Here is a 20,688-nt window from a genome sequence, read left to right as displayed (position 1 = left end):
AGAATCTTAAGCAGGCTCTACCCTCCGCATGGAGCCTGACACAGGGCTCAATGTCATGACCCTAAGCCAAAACCAAGAGCTGGACACTTCACCAACTGAGATACCCAGGTGCCCCTTAATAATCTTGATATAAGATGAGAAGATATAGCATCTATGAGAGAAAAATGAATTGTGAATATGAGTAACATACGGAGACTACCTAAGGTGATAACTAAAAACAGAAATTAGGTGTTCAAAGGGAGGTCAGGGCTACAGGAAGCTATCTGAAAGCTCACCATATATTAAAAGAAACTGAAGTCATGAGATACAGTAAGATCTCCAAGAGAAATATATTGAAAAGGGCACGGGACTGAATCCAGGAAAATGTGTTCATTTAAAAGGTGAGAAAAAGAACAAGAAATTTTGTCCGAGGAGTAAAAGAAAAACTGAGGGTATAGTTTCTGAAACAGTACAGAATGATACAGGTCTAGTCAGACATAGACTCAAAAAACAGTCCACCAAATTTGGTAATTAACAAGTCATCAGTGTCCTTCAAGAAAGGCATTTCAAGAAGATGAGGGAAAAGTCCCTGGAGAAAGAGCATAGTTAAGTGGAGAGGCAGGAGTGAGTTCAAATTACAGCTCTGCAACGTATTAACCTATGTACCACCAGTAGGCAGGTTGCTTAACATATCGAATATCAAATACCCTCTTTGTAAAATGTAGTATTACCATTTGTCATGGTTGTTATCAGGGTAAAGGGTAATTATGAAAAGTTTCTAGCATAGTGGCTGGTACTATGCAGTCAATAAATGTTGTTATTGTATGAACTGTTTATTTTTACGTTTTTATTCCCCACATTAAAAATAATGTCTACCAGTACATTATGACAGAAGACTTTTTTCATGTACTGCAGGTGATAAACATTCAAACTTGATTGTGGTTTTTGCCTATTTAAAGCCAACAAATTGAAAGACCAGAAATGTCCTTGTGATGACAAGAATGTAGAGAAAAGAGCATTTTCATGCACTATTGGTGAGATTATAAACTAAAGTAGTATGTTTCTGGAATGAAATTTGGCAGCACCCATCAGCAGAACGTACATACCCTTTGATCCAACAAGTCTCCTAGAAATGTCATGGAATTTTACCAAACAAGTATCTAAGGACATACAACGTTTTCTGCGGCATTATCCGAAAACAGACAAAATGCACATCATAGAGGACTGCTTAAAGTATAAAACACATTATAAAAAATTAAAATACAGAACCTCAGAGTTAAGGTGGGAAACTGCCTCTGTTTTCCTTCAGAGCGCTCTCAATTACTGATTTTTTTTCTGATAGTGAGCATCCATTACTTTCATAATTTAAAAAACGTTAAATAATTTTGAATTTAGTATACTGGCTTTTAGACGAATATATTTAACATTTTTGGAATTCAGTGTTGTCTTCACAAAAGCAACATTTGTTCTTTTTAATGTCAAAGTTTAACACATATATAGATCTCTGTCCTAAGTAATACAATCTCACCACACCAGCTGATGCCTAAATTATTCACTGGCCACCAAACTAGCACTCTTCTGTGACTGCAGGCACTCTGTAAATAACATCCTCAGTGATGAATTGCATTCACAGGAAAATGCTGAAGACTCAGAAACAAACAGGTACATACATTCTGAGGTGTGTGAGGTCAGGACTGTTATTACATTCTATTACAGTACATTCATGAGACAATATGCACCCTTAACCAAATCCATATGGCACAAGGAAACTGAGAACCTTTGAAATTAAAGGCTTTTATTCAAAATAATAGAAAAAAATCACAAAAAATAGAACTACCACATTATCGAAGCATCCCACTTTTGGGTACATACCCAAAAGAACTAAAAGCAGGGACTGGAAAAGATATTTGTATGCTCATGTTGATAGCAGCCCTATTCACAACAACCCAAAGGTAGAAGCAACCCAAATGTCCAGTGATAAAAGAACGGATAAACAAAATGTAGAATGAAAAATGGAATTTTTCAGCCTTAGAAAGGAAGGAAATTCTGACACATGCTACAACATGGGTGAACCTTGAGAACACTTTATTAGTGAAATACACTTGTCACAAAAAGGCAAGTCCTATATGATTCTCCTTCTATGAGATATTTATTTAAAGTCAAATTCATAGAAAAAAAAAGTAGAAAAAGTAGAAAAGTGACTAGAGGCAGGAGAGTGGGGAAAACGGTGTTGTTTAATGGGTATTGATTTTCCAATGTGCAGGATGAAAAAGTTCTAGAGATCTGTTTTTACAACAATGTGAACATCCCTAATACTAATGAACTGATGCTTTAAAATGTTTACGATGATATTGTTATGCTTTTTCACAATAAAAAATGAAAAAAGTTCTATTACTAAAAATAATTTTGGCCACTAAATTGTTAGCTCAAGATGATAGTACAGTTTACAAATTAGTCCAATTTGTTTTTCTAACATAGGGAGCAGTATAGACAGATGTTTTCAGAATGAAATATGTCAAGAAAGGGGTACAAAGTATAAAATGCTCTAATATTATATAGCAATTTTTAGAAAGACACTTAACATTCCTTTCTAAATATTAACATATCTAAAATTGTGGTAATATAACATATACATCTAAAATTATTTGATAAAACAATTTCAAAACAAAGTATAAAAGGATGTTTTTCTTGATTCCTATTAATAATCAAGATTTCTTTTTTTTTTTATTTTTTTTTTTATGACAGTCACAGAGAGAGAGAGAGAGAGAGAGAGAGGCAGAGACACAGGCAGAGGGAGAAGCAGGTTCCATGCACCGGGAGCCCGACGTGGGACTCGATCCCAGGTCTTCAGGATCGCGCTGGGCCAAAGGCAGGCGCTAAACCGCTGCGCCACCCAGGGATCCCCAATAATCAAGATTTCAATTTTTCACCTATCAGAAATAAAAGACTGCCTAACACTAAGTAAAAAACAGGACACCTAGGTGGCTCAGTCGGTTGAGCATCTCGACTCTTGATTATGGCCCAGGTCATAAGCTCAGGGCCTTGGGATCAAGCCTCACAGCAGGCTCTGCGCTCACTGGGAAGTATGCTTCTTGAGATTCCCTCTCTCTCCTTCTGCCCTCCACCCACCCCCACTCTCCCTCTCTCTCTAAAATAAATAAATACAAGTTTTTTAAAATAAAAATAAAAGTAAAAAACAGAGTGGTTAACTAAAATTTGGAAAGCCTTTTAGCTAGACACCTTGATCTAAAAGTATTTGAAAAAAAATAAAAATAAATAAATAAAAGTATTTGAGTGACTTAAATCACTCATTCATGAAACTAAAGGAAATTAGCCCAATTGCAAGTAGATATAGTAATATCAAAGGGCTACACGAAAGCTTAGTACATTAAAGACTAAAAGATCCAATTTCAATTCTATTTAATCAAACATTCTGAATCTTACACTTTAAAGTTTATATACCAAAAAGCTCCTGCTTTTGATAAAAGCACACTCTTAGGAAACTACCAGGATATTCCTTGGATTTTCAGGTTTGTAAACATTAAGAACTATAATAATAACTGTTTTTAGCATCTAGTTGGTGGGGGGGGAAGTTTGCATTCATCACAATAAATATATTCTTAATCTCCTTCACGTATTTATCCATTCTACCCACCCTTCTTTTTGCATTTTAAGTATTAAAGTACTAACTGTATTTATTTAGTTTTATTATAGAAAATATCAGATACACACAGTTGAACCACATTTACCAACCACCCAGCTTCAAGAATTACCAATTCATCAACAAAAGACTGTCTAAAACTATTATTAGGGATCCCTAGGTGGCGTAGCGGTTTGGCGCCTGCCTTTGGCCCAGGATGCGATCCTGGAGACCCGGGATCGAATCCCACATCGGGCTCCCGGTGTATGGAGCCTGCTTCTCCCTCTGCCTATGTCTCTGCCTCTCTCTCTCTCTCTCTCTCTCTCTCTCTCTCTGACTATCATAAATAAATAAAAATTAAAAAAATAAAAAATAAAAATAAATAAATAAAACTATTATTACTGGTTACCACTAGGTGGTAGTAAGCAAATCGGAGATACATAATTTCACTTATAAACACTTCAACAACTAACTTAAAAATAATAATAACCACAATGAGGGACACCTGGATGGTTCAGTATGTAACTTTCTGACTCTTGATTTTGGCTCAGGTCATGGTCTCAGACCCCACATCAGGCTCCAAATTGAGGGTGTGATTCTCTCCCTTCTTCTCCCTCACTCATTCCCTTTAAAAAAAAAAAAACCCCACAATGCTATTTCCACACATTAAAAAAAAATCCCTAATATCATGTTATCATGTGACATCCAAATTTTCTCTATTGCCTCATTACTGTCTTACAATTAATCTTTTCAATTAATATCTAAAGGAGTTCACATATGAAGATTCTATTTAACAGTTTCACAGAATAATCTATAGGAAATTACAATGAGGGATCCCTGGATGGCTCAGCGGCTTAGCACCTGCCTTTGGCCCAGGGCGTGATCCTGGAGTCCCGGGATCAAGTCCCGCCGTCGGGCTCCCAGCATGGAGCTTGCTTCTCCCTCTGCCTGTGTCTCAGCCTCTCTCTCTCTCTTTCTTTTTCTCTCTCTCAGGAATAAATAAATAAAGTCTTTTTTTAAAAAAAGTTTATCTTAAATGGTAACAAAAAGTAGTCATTTTTAGGAGAGAATTACTAACCATGACTTGGGAAAATTATAAAAAACAAACCAGCCTGAAATAATTCAACTGTAGTAACAAAAATGTGAGTTAGCCTAAAGAAATTTCAAAGCCTAACATTCCACTTCCTCTGATTCAGGCAGGCAGTCACTTCTAAAATATCAGTAATGGCGAGTTTTCCAGGTTCCTTTGGTTTTGTTTCTGTTTAGCTTTAATGAAAAGTTTTAACACTTGGTATTAAATACATATAGATATAGATATCCACAGAAGTGAAGTGCATGTCTAAATTCACACACAAGTTAACAAATATCAACCACAACAAAGCCTTTTTCCCCTGGGATGGGGGGCAGGGAGCATCCTAGTAAAAAAGCAAAATAACCACACTAATACCAATGTATCCATTTCTTGCCACTGCCACCACATCCTCTCTATGTATGGGTTACCTTAATGTGTCTTTCCTAATGGTTTGCCTACTCCTACACTCATTCCGGTCCTCTTCTCCCTACAAATAGCAGCCAGAATGATTAAAACATAAACCATAGCAGCTCCCTCCAACCTCAAATCACACCCCTACTTTATCCACTCCACTATTCCTAAGTCTCACTGGCAGGCTTTCGGATTCTTTACTTACCAAACTCTTTCCAACCTCAGAGCCTTCACATAAGCTCCTTCTTTGCCCAAGGCTCTCATTCTACCCACTCGGGTTAGTGGTCTCCAGGCCCCAGTTTAATGTATCATGTCCTTAGACATTTTTCCCTGTCTACCCAATCTAAAGTCCCCACAACTGATTAGCTATTTGAAAAAAAAGAAAAATAACATTACATCCACAACTCACACAAATTATAAGAATAAACTTAAAATACAGATCTAAATATTTAAAATGTAATTCATTAAGGACTAGATGGAATAGATGAATCTCTCTTTGAACTCAGCAAGGGAAAAGGCTTTCTAACTATGAATTAAAATCCAGAGACAATGAAAGAGAAGACTGATAAAACTGGCCATAAAACTGGCCTCCACACAGGAGGCCGCTGGGTGGTTTAGTTGATTAAGCATCCGATTTCAGCTCAGATCATGATCTCAGGGTGGTAAGATCAAACCCAGCATGCCTCTGCTAGGCATGGAGACCGCTTAAGATTCTTTCTCTCTTGCTCTCCCTCTCCCCATTCCTTCCCTGCATGCCAACCTCTCTCTGGCAAAAAAAAAAAAAAAAAAAAATTCAGAATGAAAAAAAAAAATCACCATCCCATATATATAAGAGATATAAAACTAATGGATAGAGCAGCTCAGGTGGCTCAGCAATTTAGCGCCACCTTCAGCCCAGGGCGTGATCCTGGAGACCCGGGATCAAGTCCCACATCAGGCTTCATACATGGAGCCTGCTTCTCCCTCCGCCTGTGTCTCTGCCTCTCTCTCTCTGTGTGTGTGTGTGTGTGTGTGTCTGTGTGTCCCATGAAAAAATAAAATCTTTAAAAAATAAAAATAAGGGATCCCTGGGTGGCACAGCGGTTTAGCGCCTGCCTTTGGCCCAGGGCGCGATCCTGGAGACCCGGGATCGAATCCCACGTCGGGCTCCCGGTGCATGGAGCCTGCTTCTCCCTCTGCCTGTGTCTCTCTGCCTCTCTCTCTCTCTGTGACTATCATGAATAAATAAATAAAATCTTTAAAAAAAAAAAATAAAAATAAAATAAAATAAAATAAAATAAAATAAAACTGATGGACAGGGATCCCTGGGTGGCGCAGCGGTTTGGCGCCTGCCTTTGGCCCAGGGCGCGATCCTGGAGACCCGGGATCGAATCCCACATCGGGCTCCCGGTGCATGGAGCCTGCTTCTCCCTCTGCCTGTGTCTCTGCCTCTCTCTCTCTCACTGTGTGCCTATCATAAATAAATAAAAATAAAAAAAAAAAAAACTGATGGACAAAGAACCAATCTCTTAATACAAAAATGGGCAAAAGATATGAACAGGCATTCACACTCATACCCACATTTCTTTTAAAAAGATTTTAGAGAGAGAGCATGCATTCGAGCAGGGGGAGGGACAGAAGGAGAGAAAGGAGAGAAGCAGACTTCCCATTGAGCAGGGAGCCCAAAGCTGGGCTCAATCTTACCACCCTGAGATCATGACCTGAGTTGAAATGAAGAATCAGATGCTTAACCAGCTGAGACACCCAGGCACCACTTGTACAATTTTAATATGACCCTTAAACATGAGATATTTAACTTCACTCATAACGAGACATGCAAATTAAAACTACGTAAATCAATAATTTTTGCCAATCAAAATGCCATCTGAATGGCAAAACTATTAAAGAATAACATTCTGCTAGCAAGGCTATAGAGAAACAGGCACTACTGTATGCTGTTGGTAAGAATGCAAACTGATACAGTTCTGAGAGAAATTTTAGATATTTAACAAAACTATATATGCATTTACCTTCTGACTAAATAATCCCACTTCTGAAAATTTACCTTGAAGATACAACTTGAACAATTACCAATATGTATATGCACAAAACTATTCTTGTAATGTAATTGGGAGACATTACTTCAATAATTAGGAAAGCAGCTGAATAACCCAGCTAACATTACACTTCCTCTGATTCAGGCAGAGGTATGGTAATCCATGGTAATGGTAATCCACATAACGAAGTACTATTCAGCAATAAAATAGAATGAGAAAGATCTCTATGAACTGACATGAAGTGATTTCCAAGAAACACTGTTAAGGAAAAACAGCCAAGTGCAAACAGGTATCTACAACATGTTACCTCTCCTGTAAGAAGGGAAACTGAAGAAATTTTTATCTGTTTACATACCCCCAAAACACACAAATACATACACACACACACACACACACACACACGAAGAATAAAACAAAACTAATGATAATGGTTATTAAAAGGGGTTAAGTAGGAATAAGGTGGGAAAGATGGTAAGGAGGGAGTGTGACACTTCTGAAGGTTTTAGCATAGTTCTAATTTTTAGAACCACACTGATGTTTCAAATAGTCAAACGAACAAGGACATGGATGGGCCCAAAGTGATATACAAAGAAATGAACTTAGATACATTTCAAATAAACAATACAATCACACTTGAAGGTGAAGGTTTGGAGAAGAACTTAAAATGCGGTATTTTGACTACCTGCTCCAAGTCTACGGCTAAAGAATAAGAGATCTGTAAATAAATGTTGTACTCTGGCTATAATTAGCAATGGCATGGGCAGTAATGCTAAAACTACATTAAAATGTATTCTAGATTTGAGCTAATAAGTAACGTATGGTGGATAAAGAGAGCCAAGTTTCCTTGTATCATAAAAGGGATTATAAATAATCCAAATGGAACAAAGACAGAATAAACTCTGAGGTGTCAGAATTGGACATAGCTGTATGAATTTGTGGTTTTAATATATAAACAGATACAGAATTACACTAACACACACACACACACATGCATGCATTTTCCAGCTTTGCCACTTAAAGGATGTAAATGCTATAACACTTAGTACTAATGAGCACATCTGGTACTAGCATTCATTTTGTTTTCTAAAAATCATTCTCTAATAAAAGGAACCAGAGCTCCTTACAGAAATAGCCACTATTAGGGATGAGGCAGGAGGGTACAAAGTCAGTCTGGAACACCTTATGGTTCCAGAAAGTAAGCACTCAAGGGAAGATGGGGCCATGGCAAAGTGGTTCCTGTTCGACAGTTTAGGACAATCATTCAGTAAAACAAATAAGAACAAGTAACAGAGTATATATAACCCATTAAACATGAATCCATGAGTCCATACAGAAACTAAAAAACTAAATAAAAGAAAATTCTTCCTTATAAAAGAATTCCCTATACAGGAATGACAGAATTAGAAAATTTCATAACCCCATAATTGTAATTGTTTAAGGCCACATTCACCAAGGGATGCTAAAACTGGTTCATGAAAATAAGATGAGAAAGTAGTAGACTAATATCAAAGTTCCTCTTCACAAAATACTTACTAATAACAAAGGGAAAAAAAAAACACCTTACAGTGGAAAAATCTGGCAGTCACCACCTCAACCAGGTGATCAAAGTTAATCAGTAACGTGGAAAAATGACATCATGTGCCTCCCAATATGTGAGGATACAAAATCACTTCTGTGAAGTTATTCTAAAAATGCATAACCTGAAAACATCAGACAACCCAAAACTGAGAAGCATTCTACAAAATAACTATCCGGTACTCTCTAAAAGTGTCAGGGTAGGGGTGCCTGGATGCCTCAGTCAGTTAGTGACTCTTGATCTCAGTTCAGGTCTTGATTTTTGGGTCATGAGTTCAAGCCTCACATTAGGTTCCACACTGGGCATGGAGCCTACTATAAAAAAAAAAGTGTCAGGTTAAGAAAGACAAAGAAAGAACCAAGGAACTATTCCAGATGAGAGTACACTGAAGGGACATACATGGCAAATGATATAATGTGTGATCTTTGATTGAATTTTGGGCAGGAAAGAAGCCATTAGTGAGGAAATTGGTAAAATGTGCCTTTTGTTTAGGAAATACACAAAGATGTATTTAGAGGTAAAGGGGCCTTAGAACTGAAACTCACCCTCAAATACTGCAAGAAAAAATGTGTGTGTGTGTGTGTACACACACAGAGAAAGAATGACAAAACTAGGGTGGTAAAATGTTTGAAATTGAAACATTTGAAGAATCCTGGTGAAAGGTATGTAGGAATTCTTTGTAATATTTTTGCAAATTTTATGTCTAAAATTATTTCAAAGCAAAAAGTTAAAAAACAAAAAATAGTAAGTATCCTGTTATACTCTTTCCCTGTTTCTTTCCATTGGAGAGTACTACTTTACCTTTTTCATTGTCTACCCATTAGAATGAAAGCACCATAATGGTTAAGGTCTACATTTCTGCTCCTCAATGAATAAACCAGCACCCTGCATAATACTTTACACTTGATATGCAATAAATATCTTGAAAGACTTAACTGTAGACCATTTTACAGTTTTCTACTCATATGTCTTTCCACTGATCAAATTTTAAAAGGTCTCCATCAAATGATGAATGGCTACATAAAATATGGTGTATCTATACAATGGAATACTATGTAGCCACAGCATGGAGGAACCTTGAAGACATTATGCTACATGAAAAAAAAAAAGTCAAAAAGGACCACATATTGTATGACTTCATTTATATGAAATGCTCAGAATGTACAAATCTATAGAGATACAGATTTTTTGGTGGCCTAGGGCCTGGAGAATAGGGAGACTGGGGCATGATGGCTAGCGGGTACAGGAAAGGACTCCCTGCTAGGGGTTAGGAAAATATTCTAAAATTCATTGTAGGTGATGATGCCCAACCGTGAATATACTAAAAAACATTGAGTTCTACACTTCAGATGGCTAAAGTTCATGGTATGTGAATTGTACCTCAATAAAGTTGTTCAAAAAAAACCTTTAAGAGCCCTGTCAAATTTTTATTTGAAAGTCTGATATAGGGGATGCCTTGGTGGTTCAGTGGTTGAGTGTCTGCCTTTGGCTCAGGGCATGGTGCTGGAGTCCTGGGATTGAGTCCCACATCAAATTCCCTGCACAGAACCTGTTTCTCACTCTGCCTGTGTGTCTGCCTCTCTCACTCTCCCTCTCTGTATCTCTCATGAATAAATAAATATTTTTTTTTAATTTAAAAAATAAAAGTCTGATATATATATTATTATTTATACATATATGTATACATATAGATTTAAAATAATCTATATCTGTGGCCACAATGTAGGACACTGAAAACCATTTCATTAGACTTTGGAAACTTCTGTTAAAACAGGGAGTGTCTGGGTAGTTCAGTCAGCATCTGACTTTGATTTCAGCTCAGGTCATGATCTTGGGGTGGTGGGATCAAGCCCCATGGCAGGCTTTATCCTCAGCAGGGGATCTGCTTGAGAGTCTTTCCCTCGCCCTATGCCCCTCTCCCACTTGTATGCACTCTCTAAAATAAATAAAATCTTAACGAAATTGTTAAATCCCAGTTGACAACCTTTTGTCTAATGATTCTCCCACACACACACACACACACAAACAGCTATTTTATGATATACAGAAGATATTATCAGTAATTTCAGCCAATACTGTGCTTTTTCAGGTAATGGTGGTTGAGAGAACACTTTAATACTCATCAATCCTAAATCCTCCTCTACTCTTAAGGCTCATTCAAGGCTCATTTCTCAACAGAACCCTTCTTTGAGCCCTCCAATGAGGCTTAGTGCTCTCCTCTGTGTTCCCACAGCATCCTGCACACACCTGTACACTAAGACTTCTTGATACAAATTATTTTTCTCCTCCATTAAGTGATGAAACACATTTTAATCACTTCTGCATCCCTAACACAGTGCCAGGACACAAGAAGTACAACAAAAACTCAGTTAAACTTGTAGTGTGAATTTGGACCTGTTTGACTTCTATAAGCCTCAGTTTTCTACTTATTCAATAGGAATTCTACCAATTGTCTTACCTAATTCATACAGATAGACAGAAATAAACTAGGAAATTACATAAAAGCACTTGAAAAAAATGTAATATACATACACAGTCTTCTGTTATTATAGAGTACTCTGTATAAAGTATTAATTATTATTGTGTGGGTCATTCTACAGATCCTAACTTTGTTACAGGAACTTTGTCTTCGATACTCTTGGTCTAAAAAGGCATAAGGGGATGGGAATACCCTAAACAAAACCTGGCAAACCTGAGTTAATTGGTTATTACACACCATTCTGTTAACTCTTACAGGCAAAACAGAAAACATTTTTTACCTCAACAATTAATACAACGTTAATCAGTAAACTAATAATAAATACAACTGCTTTCCAGGTTACTTTACAGTCTACTTTCCTGTCTCTATGTTCTGAAATGACTCAAACCACAGGCTAGAATTCTACATTTAAAAGAAAAAGATATTCATGACCTGAATGTTGCCACCACACCTCATAAACACAGCACCTTCTGCTGCTAAAACCTTTTATGCATTCAAGAGCTCTGTGTGTTCTTGACAGAAACCATACTCACGCAGCTGAATTTAGAACATGCTGACCTTGAGCAAATCAATGCCCTTAGCATGTACTTCTGGCTTATATCACTGCAAGAGGTAGACAGCCTCACCATCTATAGTAGTCAACAATTTCTGGCCACTGTCCCCAGTCTATTTTAAGATATCCCTACTACATTTCTGTGTTGCACAGTTCAAAGAAATAGAGTAACACATGAACCTGTGTTTAAACACAAATCGTTTACCTTGGAACTTGGGTGTGTTCATACTGTGATTAGCTCAAAAATATTTAATTTGGTAAGTTTCCACTTCCTGCTTTCGTTTTTTAAAATACAACATATTTTTAACAAAGAGGTAAAAATCAAATATAAGACAATTTTGCTTACTGTCTAACCAAATTTTAAGTAATCTTAGTCAAAAACTAAGCCAAAACTGGTGAACAAATATTGAAAAAGATTAAAGGTTACCTGTTATTTTCATGCAAAACTACATGGATACTAAGGACTATAAGACATTTTCACCAGTGTACCTTAATACTAATTTTTCTAACACTTGGATCTAATTAACATAAAGTCCTTTTATAAATGTTTTTACCCAAGCAACATCAACCAAAATGCTACGAACATGAGCCCTTGCTTACAAATAAGAACCTAATTTTTTTTTACTCTAAACACAGAACCTATAATTTAGCAACAGTATACACCATCTGAATTTCTGAAAATTATCTACTTGAAATTTATACTTAAAAACAAATTAGAAACTTACTAATCACACTTAGCAATTATTCATAGGGTTTTTTTCATTCCCAATAGAGGCTAATATTTGTGCAAAGGCCTAATGCTAGAAATCAACATTATAAAATATTTAGCATTTCAGATTGCTTTTTAAAGGATTTCCTTTACTTTCTTGAAGCATTTAATAAATGTTTAATAAATGTTCAAGTAATAAAAAAAAGTTTTGTTTTTAACTGTAATCCAGAAGATTTCAAATAAAGAAAAGGAGTCTAGGTATCACACAGAGCTAAATCTGATATGCAGTATAATGCAGGACCCAAATAAAATGAAGTCATTTACTAACAAGTGAACTAAATATAGAGCCCAAGCAGCTGGAGCCTGGGGGTTTATGTAATATGCTAGCTGACAACTAAAAGCTCTTAAGACGGAATCCATAGAGCACAAAGGGAAGGAAAAATCCACTATTCTTCTCATTCTGTTAAGATTTTAAAACCATTTTTTCTGGAAAAAAAATGAACAAAAGCTAATCCTGTATTCCATTATATTAAAAGAAAATCTGTCAGAAATATACAGGACCAAATAAATGTAATTATGTGATCTATTAAATAAGACTTACTACCTGACACAATTATAATATCTTTTAAACCATTTAAATAGGAATAGTATCTAGCACTCTGATACTAAAAATCTTACAATCTGGAATATATTAAAGAATAAATTAGGCTATATTCCTAATTTCTAATACATATTTTAATAAATTATCACTGACATAAATGTGAGACTCCTTTTTTAATATTTTATTTATTTATTCATGAGAGAGAAAGAGAGGCGGGCAGAGACATAGGCAGAGGGAGAAGCAGGCTCCCTGCAGGGAGCCTGATGTAGGACTTGATCCCTGGACCCGGAGATCATGACCTGAGCCGAAGGCAGACGCTCAACTGCTGAGCCACCTAGGCATTCCTAAATGTGGGACTCCTAATGACCTACTAATCTAAGGCATATATTTGGAGTTGATCTTTGTGGTAGCTAATTAATTTCTCCTAGATCTTGTCCGGGATACTAAGGCACATATTTGCAAGAAACTTATCAGGGTGAGAGATAAATTACAAAGGTAGATACAGTATTATAAAATAGGGTCACCTGGGTGGCTCAGTCAGTTAAGCATCTGACTCTGATTTTGGCTCAGGTCATGATCTCAGGATCGTGGGATCGAGCCCCCAGTCTGACTCACAGCACAGATCTGCTTGTAACCTCTCCCTTTGGCCCTCCTCCCACTTGTCCTTAGTAGTGCTCACTTTCACGAATGTGTTCTCTCTTTCTCTAAAAGTAAATAAATCTTACAAAAATGAAACAAAACAAAAAACACTGGAAAATAACTACCCCTTGCTGGGTCTAAATTTATAATCCTCATATTCTAACAATTCCCAACAATAAACTGCATGTATCTGTCTATTCACTAAATTATTGATGGCCAATGTTGGCAGCTCCTGTATTTGCCCACTGTGTTGGAGCCCTAAAGTACACCAAGACCACAAATTCATTCTAGCTGAAATGAAAGCAATTTCTCAAAATTATAAAACTACAAATCCAAATCCATTTTACCTATTGAAGAAGATATTTTGAATCTTGTAATCATAGCACTTAAGACTACCTATTATACTCCAAGCTAGCATTATATTAATCATGACACTATAGCACTTTATCAGTATTTACATGGAAATTATTTTCTTTAAATTCTCCCCACAGCACCAACACCAAACAGCATTACCCATAACATGGAAAGAGCATAATCAAATTGGTTATGGAAAAGTGTCCTGAACATTCAAGGCAGCCATGAAAGTGTGTCTGAATCTTAAAATAGCTAATCAGAATAACTTTTTTGAATTCTTCTTTCTAAGTATTCAGTTACATCTGATTGTCTTTAATAAACTAGTTAAGTGCGGAAATGCCCAAAGATAAATACAAAAATTACTATAAATCCTTTCCCAACATTTGAAAACTTCTGTTTGATCGTCACTAATAATCTATCATTCCTCCAGGTCTTCCATTAACAATAAAAATAACCAACCAAATGTCTTTGGCTTGGAAGTGCAGTAGAGATTCCTATTCTGTTTGGGCAGATTTTATGCTTAAATTTAAAAAAACCGGGATCCCTGGGTGGCGCAGCGGTTTGGCGCCTGCCTTTGGCCCTGGGCGCGATCCTGGAGACCCAGGATCGAATCCCATGTCGGGCTCCCGGTGCATGGAGCCTGCTTCTCCCTCTGCCTGTGTCTCTGCCTCTCTCTGTGACTATCATAAATAAATTAAAAAAAAAAAATTTAAAAAAACCTTTTAACACCTCAAACCTAAGCTAATCATGTCTTGATTTCTTTATTTATCCAAGCCATCTTTTTCACCATGTACACACACCAAATTATTTCCTTTAGCCAAAATTCAACATTTATTAAATAGCCAAAAAGTAGATGTCACCTACCTGTAGTACCGAGACTGTAGATATGTTGAACAGACAGTCTTTGATACATGACTGGCCGACCCAAAGTCTATCACCTTAACCCTATATGGCTGCCGGACAGGATCCACCAACATAATATTCTCTGGTTTGAGGTCAGCATGAATTAAACCAAGACTTTTCAATTTTTTCAGTGCAGTGGCCACTTGTTGAAGAATAGGTCGAATTACTTTTAGTGGCAGGGGACTAAATTTATTTTGCTTCAGAAAGTCATACAAGTTTTGTTCCAGCATCTCAAAGACTAAACAAGTATGGTTACGGTGCTGAAAGCATTCATAAGCTCGTACAAAGTTATATTCATCAGCATTTTCAGTACTGAGCCTTGCTAATATGCTCACTTCTATTTGACCTTGACGTGCATAAGATGGGTGATTCTTCAAAATTTTGATTGCTACAATTTCATTTGTCCCTCTTTTCCAGCATTTGACTACCTGGCCAAAAGTGCCTCGACCAAGAAAATCAAGGACTTCATAAGTGTTTTTCATGGAGCATAAGACTTCATGCTGTACTAACTGATAGTCACCTTCTCCAGTGGTACAATTCTGTTTTGTTCCTGTGGTAGTTGTCACAACTGTCACTGGATTTCCCATGTTGGTTTGCAACATTGCAGGAAGTATGGACAATTCATCAACAATCTGCATTGCGCTGCTATGATTATCCAACTCCTCACTCTTGCGCTTCAATCCACATCGCTGGGGGCCTTCTAGGAAATGTAATCTGTGTCGCCACGCCCCAATCTGAGGTGCCTCCACTTGAGCTTGTTGCGCCTGAGCTGCTATCACCTTTGTAGCACCCGCAGTGTTTTTTAAAACAACAGCACTTGTCTGCAACGAAAAGTTGTGTCCTCGAGGTCTGTTAAATGGTATCTTTGTCTGAAAAACACTACCCTTCGTGGGAGGATGAGAATTTCCAACGTTTTTACCATTCACATAGGTCCGTGGATAGTTTCTTTCCTGGAATACACAACTGCTTGGCTCTATTTTGAGTTTCTTCACACTACAAAAGGCACTTGACTGAGTTTGATAAACATACGGTGGGTAGACCAAGACTTGTGAGGCCATACCTGAGGGGGAGAAAAAAGAAAAAGGACATGTTAACTACAAAAAAAAAATTGTTCTTAATTTTAAATCTCATGAAGAAAACTTTCAAGGGTAGAGTCCATAATTTTTAAAAATAATTAAGAATTTTTTTCCCTTGGAGAAGATAACATTTCAGTATCTTTATTTTAGCTTATTAGTGCTTTAGCTATTTTAGGTATTGCATAAAAGGCTGGGAATAAAGCGTTGAGTGCATTCATTTAATCAAAAAATATTTACCAAGCAACTGCAATCGTCAAGATATGCCCTAGAAACTATATGAACCATTTTTCCTCCAAAAGGAAAAGCACAGATCCCTAAACTATACACATCTGGCAAAGGTAAAGCATTCTATCACCAAATTATCATTTATGAACCAATGACTACAAAATAACTTACATTAATATGTCACATTCCTTAAATCTAAAGCTCAAGAACTGCCTCAGGAAAAATGATCAATTGTAAAAATAAGTAAATAAGCCAGATAAAGGTTTGTATGGTGTTCTCTTTACTTAATGTCTTTTTCCACAACCATCCTTGTACATTTAAGTAGACTTCTTTACATTCAAATCAAAGTGCTGCAATACCTTCTTGCTGATGATTTTCTAGGGACACACACTTGCCACTCACTCTCACGGCCCAACTTGGGCATTCAGGGCTCTTATAAAAGCTTCTATGTTCTTCTAATCAGCATTCATGACATGATATTACATTACATTGTAGCTGTCAGTGTATCCATCAGTCTTTCACACTAGATCCAAAGCAAAGTGCCCAGGATATAGAGTCTGTTCAATAAATGTGAGTTGGTCAAATTAATTTAAAAATATTTCCAAGCTCTACAATTTAAAAATCTGGGAAGTCTCTGTTTTAATGAATCAAACATAAATTCTTTTATTCAAAGACAAGAGATTGTCTCCAAAATAGGAAATATACACAATATTTAAAATGACAATTACTCTAGTTTCTCTTCAGATTACATAAATCACCTTTTATATAAGTCACCAACTTCACCAACTGAAGGCCTTAATATGCAAGCATTTTAATAAATGCTTTATTTGTAACATTTTATTTAGTCATACTAGTATTTCCCCAATTGGCTATTAAGAAAAACTCAGAGGAACTAGGTAACTGGTTAAGGTCACATAGCTAGAGTATAGTAAAGGAACAGGAAAATACATTGCCCGTCAGATAAAAGGCATAAATTTATGCCTCCTTAAACCTCCTAAACGCTTATTTTTTAAACTATTTATTTTTAAGTAATCTCTATACCCAACACAGGGCTGGAACTTACAACCCTAAGATCAAGAATCACATGCTCTACACCAAAGAAGCCAACCAGGTGCCCCCTAAACATTCCTTCTTAACTACCTACCACATTCCTAAGCTGACTTGCCTCTGGTAAGAATGAGTAATAAAACTTTATTAGACAAATTAATAAGATGTTCAGGGTGTAAGAGAAAATCATAAACTGAAATCCTGGAGTTCTAAACCATTTCATTTAGCATCAGAAGAGATTTCAATATTCCACCAATTTATCTCCTTTTATTTTAATGAGGCAAAGCCACGGTGAAAACTCCTTCTAACCATATTGAACCCATCTGCTAATTCATTTAATGCTGTTTGTGAGGCTCCCCAATCTTATCTTCAGTAATTTAGCATTGCCCTTTCAAACCACTTCTGTGACCCACACCCACAGAAATAGACAGGTGATGAAACTCAGAGATGAAACTTTCTAAAACAGCTATTATAATAAATATACTTTCAGATTTAAAGAAAAGCTTGAACATAAATAGGAGAGACGTGAAAAGCATTTTTAAAATGGAACCAGTGAGTCTGGAAAACTATGCATACCATAGAAAGATGGTAGAAAAGCAATTCAGCAATGTCTAACAAAACTGACAATTGGGCACCTGGGTGGCTCAGTTGGCTAAGCAACCAACTCTTGGTCTCAGCTCAGGTCATGATCTCAGGATAGCGAAAGCCTGCAGGGGGCTCTCTGCTCAGCAGTGAGTCTGCTTGAGATTATCTTTCCCTCTGACTGCCTGTCTCTCCACTGGCATGCATGTGCAGCACTCACTCTCTCCCTCTCTCTCAAATAAATAAATAAATCCTAAAAAAAAAAGAAGAATGAAAACAATTTACCCTGTTATGGATTGATTCCCATATTGTTATATGAAAAAACAAGATTCAGAAAAATGTGTACTTTACAATAGATATTATCATGAATAATAAAAAAGAATTGCATGTATATATGATTGCATATACATGGAATTACCTATACATACATAAAGAAACTGTAGATTTGTCTCTTAGAAAAGTAACAAGAATACTGGGGGCGATGACAAAGATTTACTTTTCACCGCACACCCTTTTCACCACTTTACTATGTATGTGTATTGCTGTTCAAAATAAGTTTTTGAATGATCTGAGAAACTTCTTAAAATATGTACATTCCATATTTAGAAATGAAATAATACAAAAAAAAAAAGAAATGAAATAATACATCTGGGATTTGCTTCAAAATAATAAAGAAGAAAAAAATGAAGATATGAATAAAATAAGATTAGCCATAAATTGTTCATTATAGGATCTTGATAGTAAAAAGGAATTCTACTTTTGAATTATGTTTACATCTTTCCTTAATAAAAAGTTAAATAAATAAGTAAATATATATTTGAAATTCCACCCAGAGGGGCACCTGGGTGATTCAGTGGGTTTGGCATCTGCCTTCGGCTCAGGTCATGATCCCAAGGTCCTGGGATTGAGACCCGCATATGGCTCTGCTCAGTAGGGAGCCTGGTTCTTCCTTTCCTGCCTGCTGCTCCCCCTGCTTGTGCATTCTCTCTCTCAAATAAATAATAAAATCTCTTTTAAAAAGGAGGGGGGAATTAAAATCCCACCCAGAAAGATTCTGATTCAGTAGGTCTGTGGTGTGGTCAAGGCCATTTTGATTCACACTAACATCTGAGAAAAAAGTGATCGTCTGTACAAAAACTGTAGCAAATTCAAGTCCTACTAATTCAGGGCCCTTGAGTCTAAAAAAAAAATCAGGATGAAGTCTTAGGGAATAAAACACATACAACTTTTGGCCAATCCATGTGATTTTAAATCAAAGTGTCACATGGATAACAGCTAAAATCCAGGTAACTGACCTAGAGATATTTAAGAAACTACTACAATTTCAGAATCCTGCTGTTCTTACTTTTTCCCCCCAACATGTCAAGCTAGAAGGCAAACAAGCCAAACGTCCCAATCAAGCTCACCTAAAGAAAGCTCAGAAAATTATCCCTTACCAACCACTGTGCCATGTGGGGGTCAATCTCAAAGGGGACTTTAGAAAATAAACAGATAGGAAAATCACATAACATACATAGCACATAAGAAAGGGATGGAGGTGGTGCTGGAGATAGCTGTTATAAAAGACCACAAGGAAAGAACTCTAAATTACTAATTAACTTAGCCACGGTGACTACCTGCCATATCCACGTATTAAGTATTTCCCTTTTCTCAACCCTCCATCAGATAAACTCATGACATGATAAGAGTATCTTCTACTTGGAGTTGATGGATTTTATAGAGTACAGTAAGCAAAGAACAAGAGCTGCTTAAGTCCATTGAGTCCAAAACATTGACTCAGTAAAATACTATTACTTCCCATTATTTTTCATTGCAATTCAAACTACATTACACCCCTATAGCTGTATTATTCATGACTTTTTCATTTGTTCTTATCAACTGACTAAGAAATGAAGTTTTGAAATACTACCCCTTTGTAAGCTGGGGCTGCCTGCCTATAATATATCATTCAGAGGATTGTGAAGACTCCTGTTAAAGCAACTATTAGGCTTCCATTCCTTAAGCTTAATAATCTCAGGTACTTTAACTTTGATTAATAGGCCTTTTTTTTTCCAACCTCCTAAAAGACTTTAAGACCCATCTGAATTCAATCCAAATTCTTCACGTCCTTTTACAATTACCAAAACAGCAACGTAACCAATACTGACACCCACAAGCATGGGTCTGACCACCACGAACTGTTTCCTTCTTTTATCCTTTCCAGGCTTCCTTAAAAGGGAGGGAGGGAGCAAAAACCGAAATACTTTACTATCTTACATTCAATATATTAACCAATATGAAAATTCTTTTTTTTATTTTATTTATTTATTCAAGACAGACAGAGAGAGAGAGAGAGAGAGAAAGAGGGAGAGAGAGAGAGGCAGAGACACAGGCAGGAGAAGCAGGCGCCATGCAGGGAGCCCAACATGGGACTGGATCCCAGGTCTCCAAGATCACGCCCTGGGCTGAAGGCAGGCACTAAACCGCTAAGCCACCCAGGCTGCCCCCAATATGAAAATTCTGAATAATTCTGCCAAACTTATATAAAGCCCACATGCAATTGGGTTCTTCTTTCAAGTGTACTGTGACATCACAAATAAATCAGTAAAGGCAATGGTGCCCTTCATTTCTCCTTATACAATTTTCTCCTTCTAGTTGTTCAAACCTCAATTTTTAAATTTATTTTTTAAATAATAAAATATGCATAACACAAAATTTGCCATTTTGAAGTGTACAGATCAATGGCACTAAGTATATGCACACTGTCGTGCAACCATCACCACGACCCATCTCCAGAACTTTTTTCCTCTTCTATAACTGAAACTAT

At 36.7% G+C, this 20,688-nt stretch overlaps 1 protein-coding gene across 6 annotated transcripts in view; it reads right to left on the bottom strand.

Moving 5' to 3' along the window:
* The window catches only part of HIPK3 (homeodomain interacting protein kinase 3), a 92,453-nt gene that overhangs the window by 45,229 nt on the left and 26,536 nt on the right, over nt 1-20,688 (bottom strand). For all 6 annotated transcript variants that reach the window (XM_072791070.1, XM_072791075.1, XM_072791071.1 and 3 more), the window contains exon 2: nt 14,914-16,012. In XM_072791070.1, coding sequence (XP_072647171.1) covers nt 14,914-16,012 — 1,099 coding nt within the window. The remainder of the gene's footprint in view (nt 1-14,913; nt 16,013-20,688) is intronic.

The sequence above is a fragment of the Canis lupus genome, chromosome 21 (genome assembly GCF_048164855.1).
Source record: "Canis lupus baileyi chromosome 21, mCanLup2.hap1, whole genome shotgun sequence".
Taxonomy (NCBI): domain Eukaryota; kingdom Metazoa; phylum Chordata; class Mammalia; order Carnivora; family Canidae; genus Canis; species Canis lupus.
Note: the sequence above shows the minus strand (reverse complement) of the source record. Positions and strands in the feature narration are given on the sequence as shown.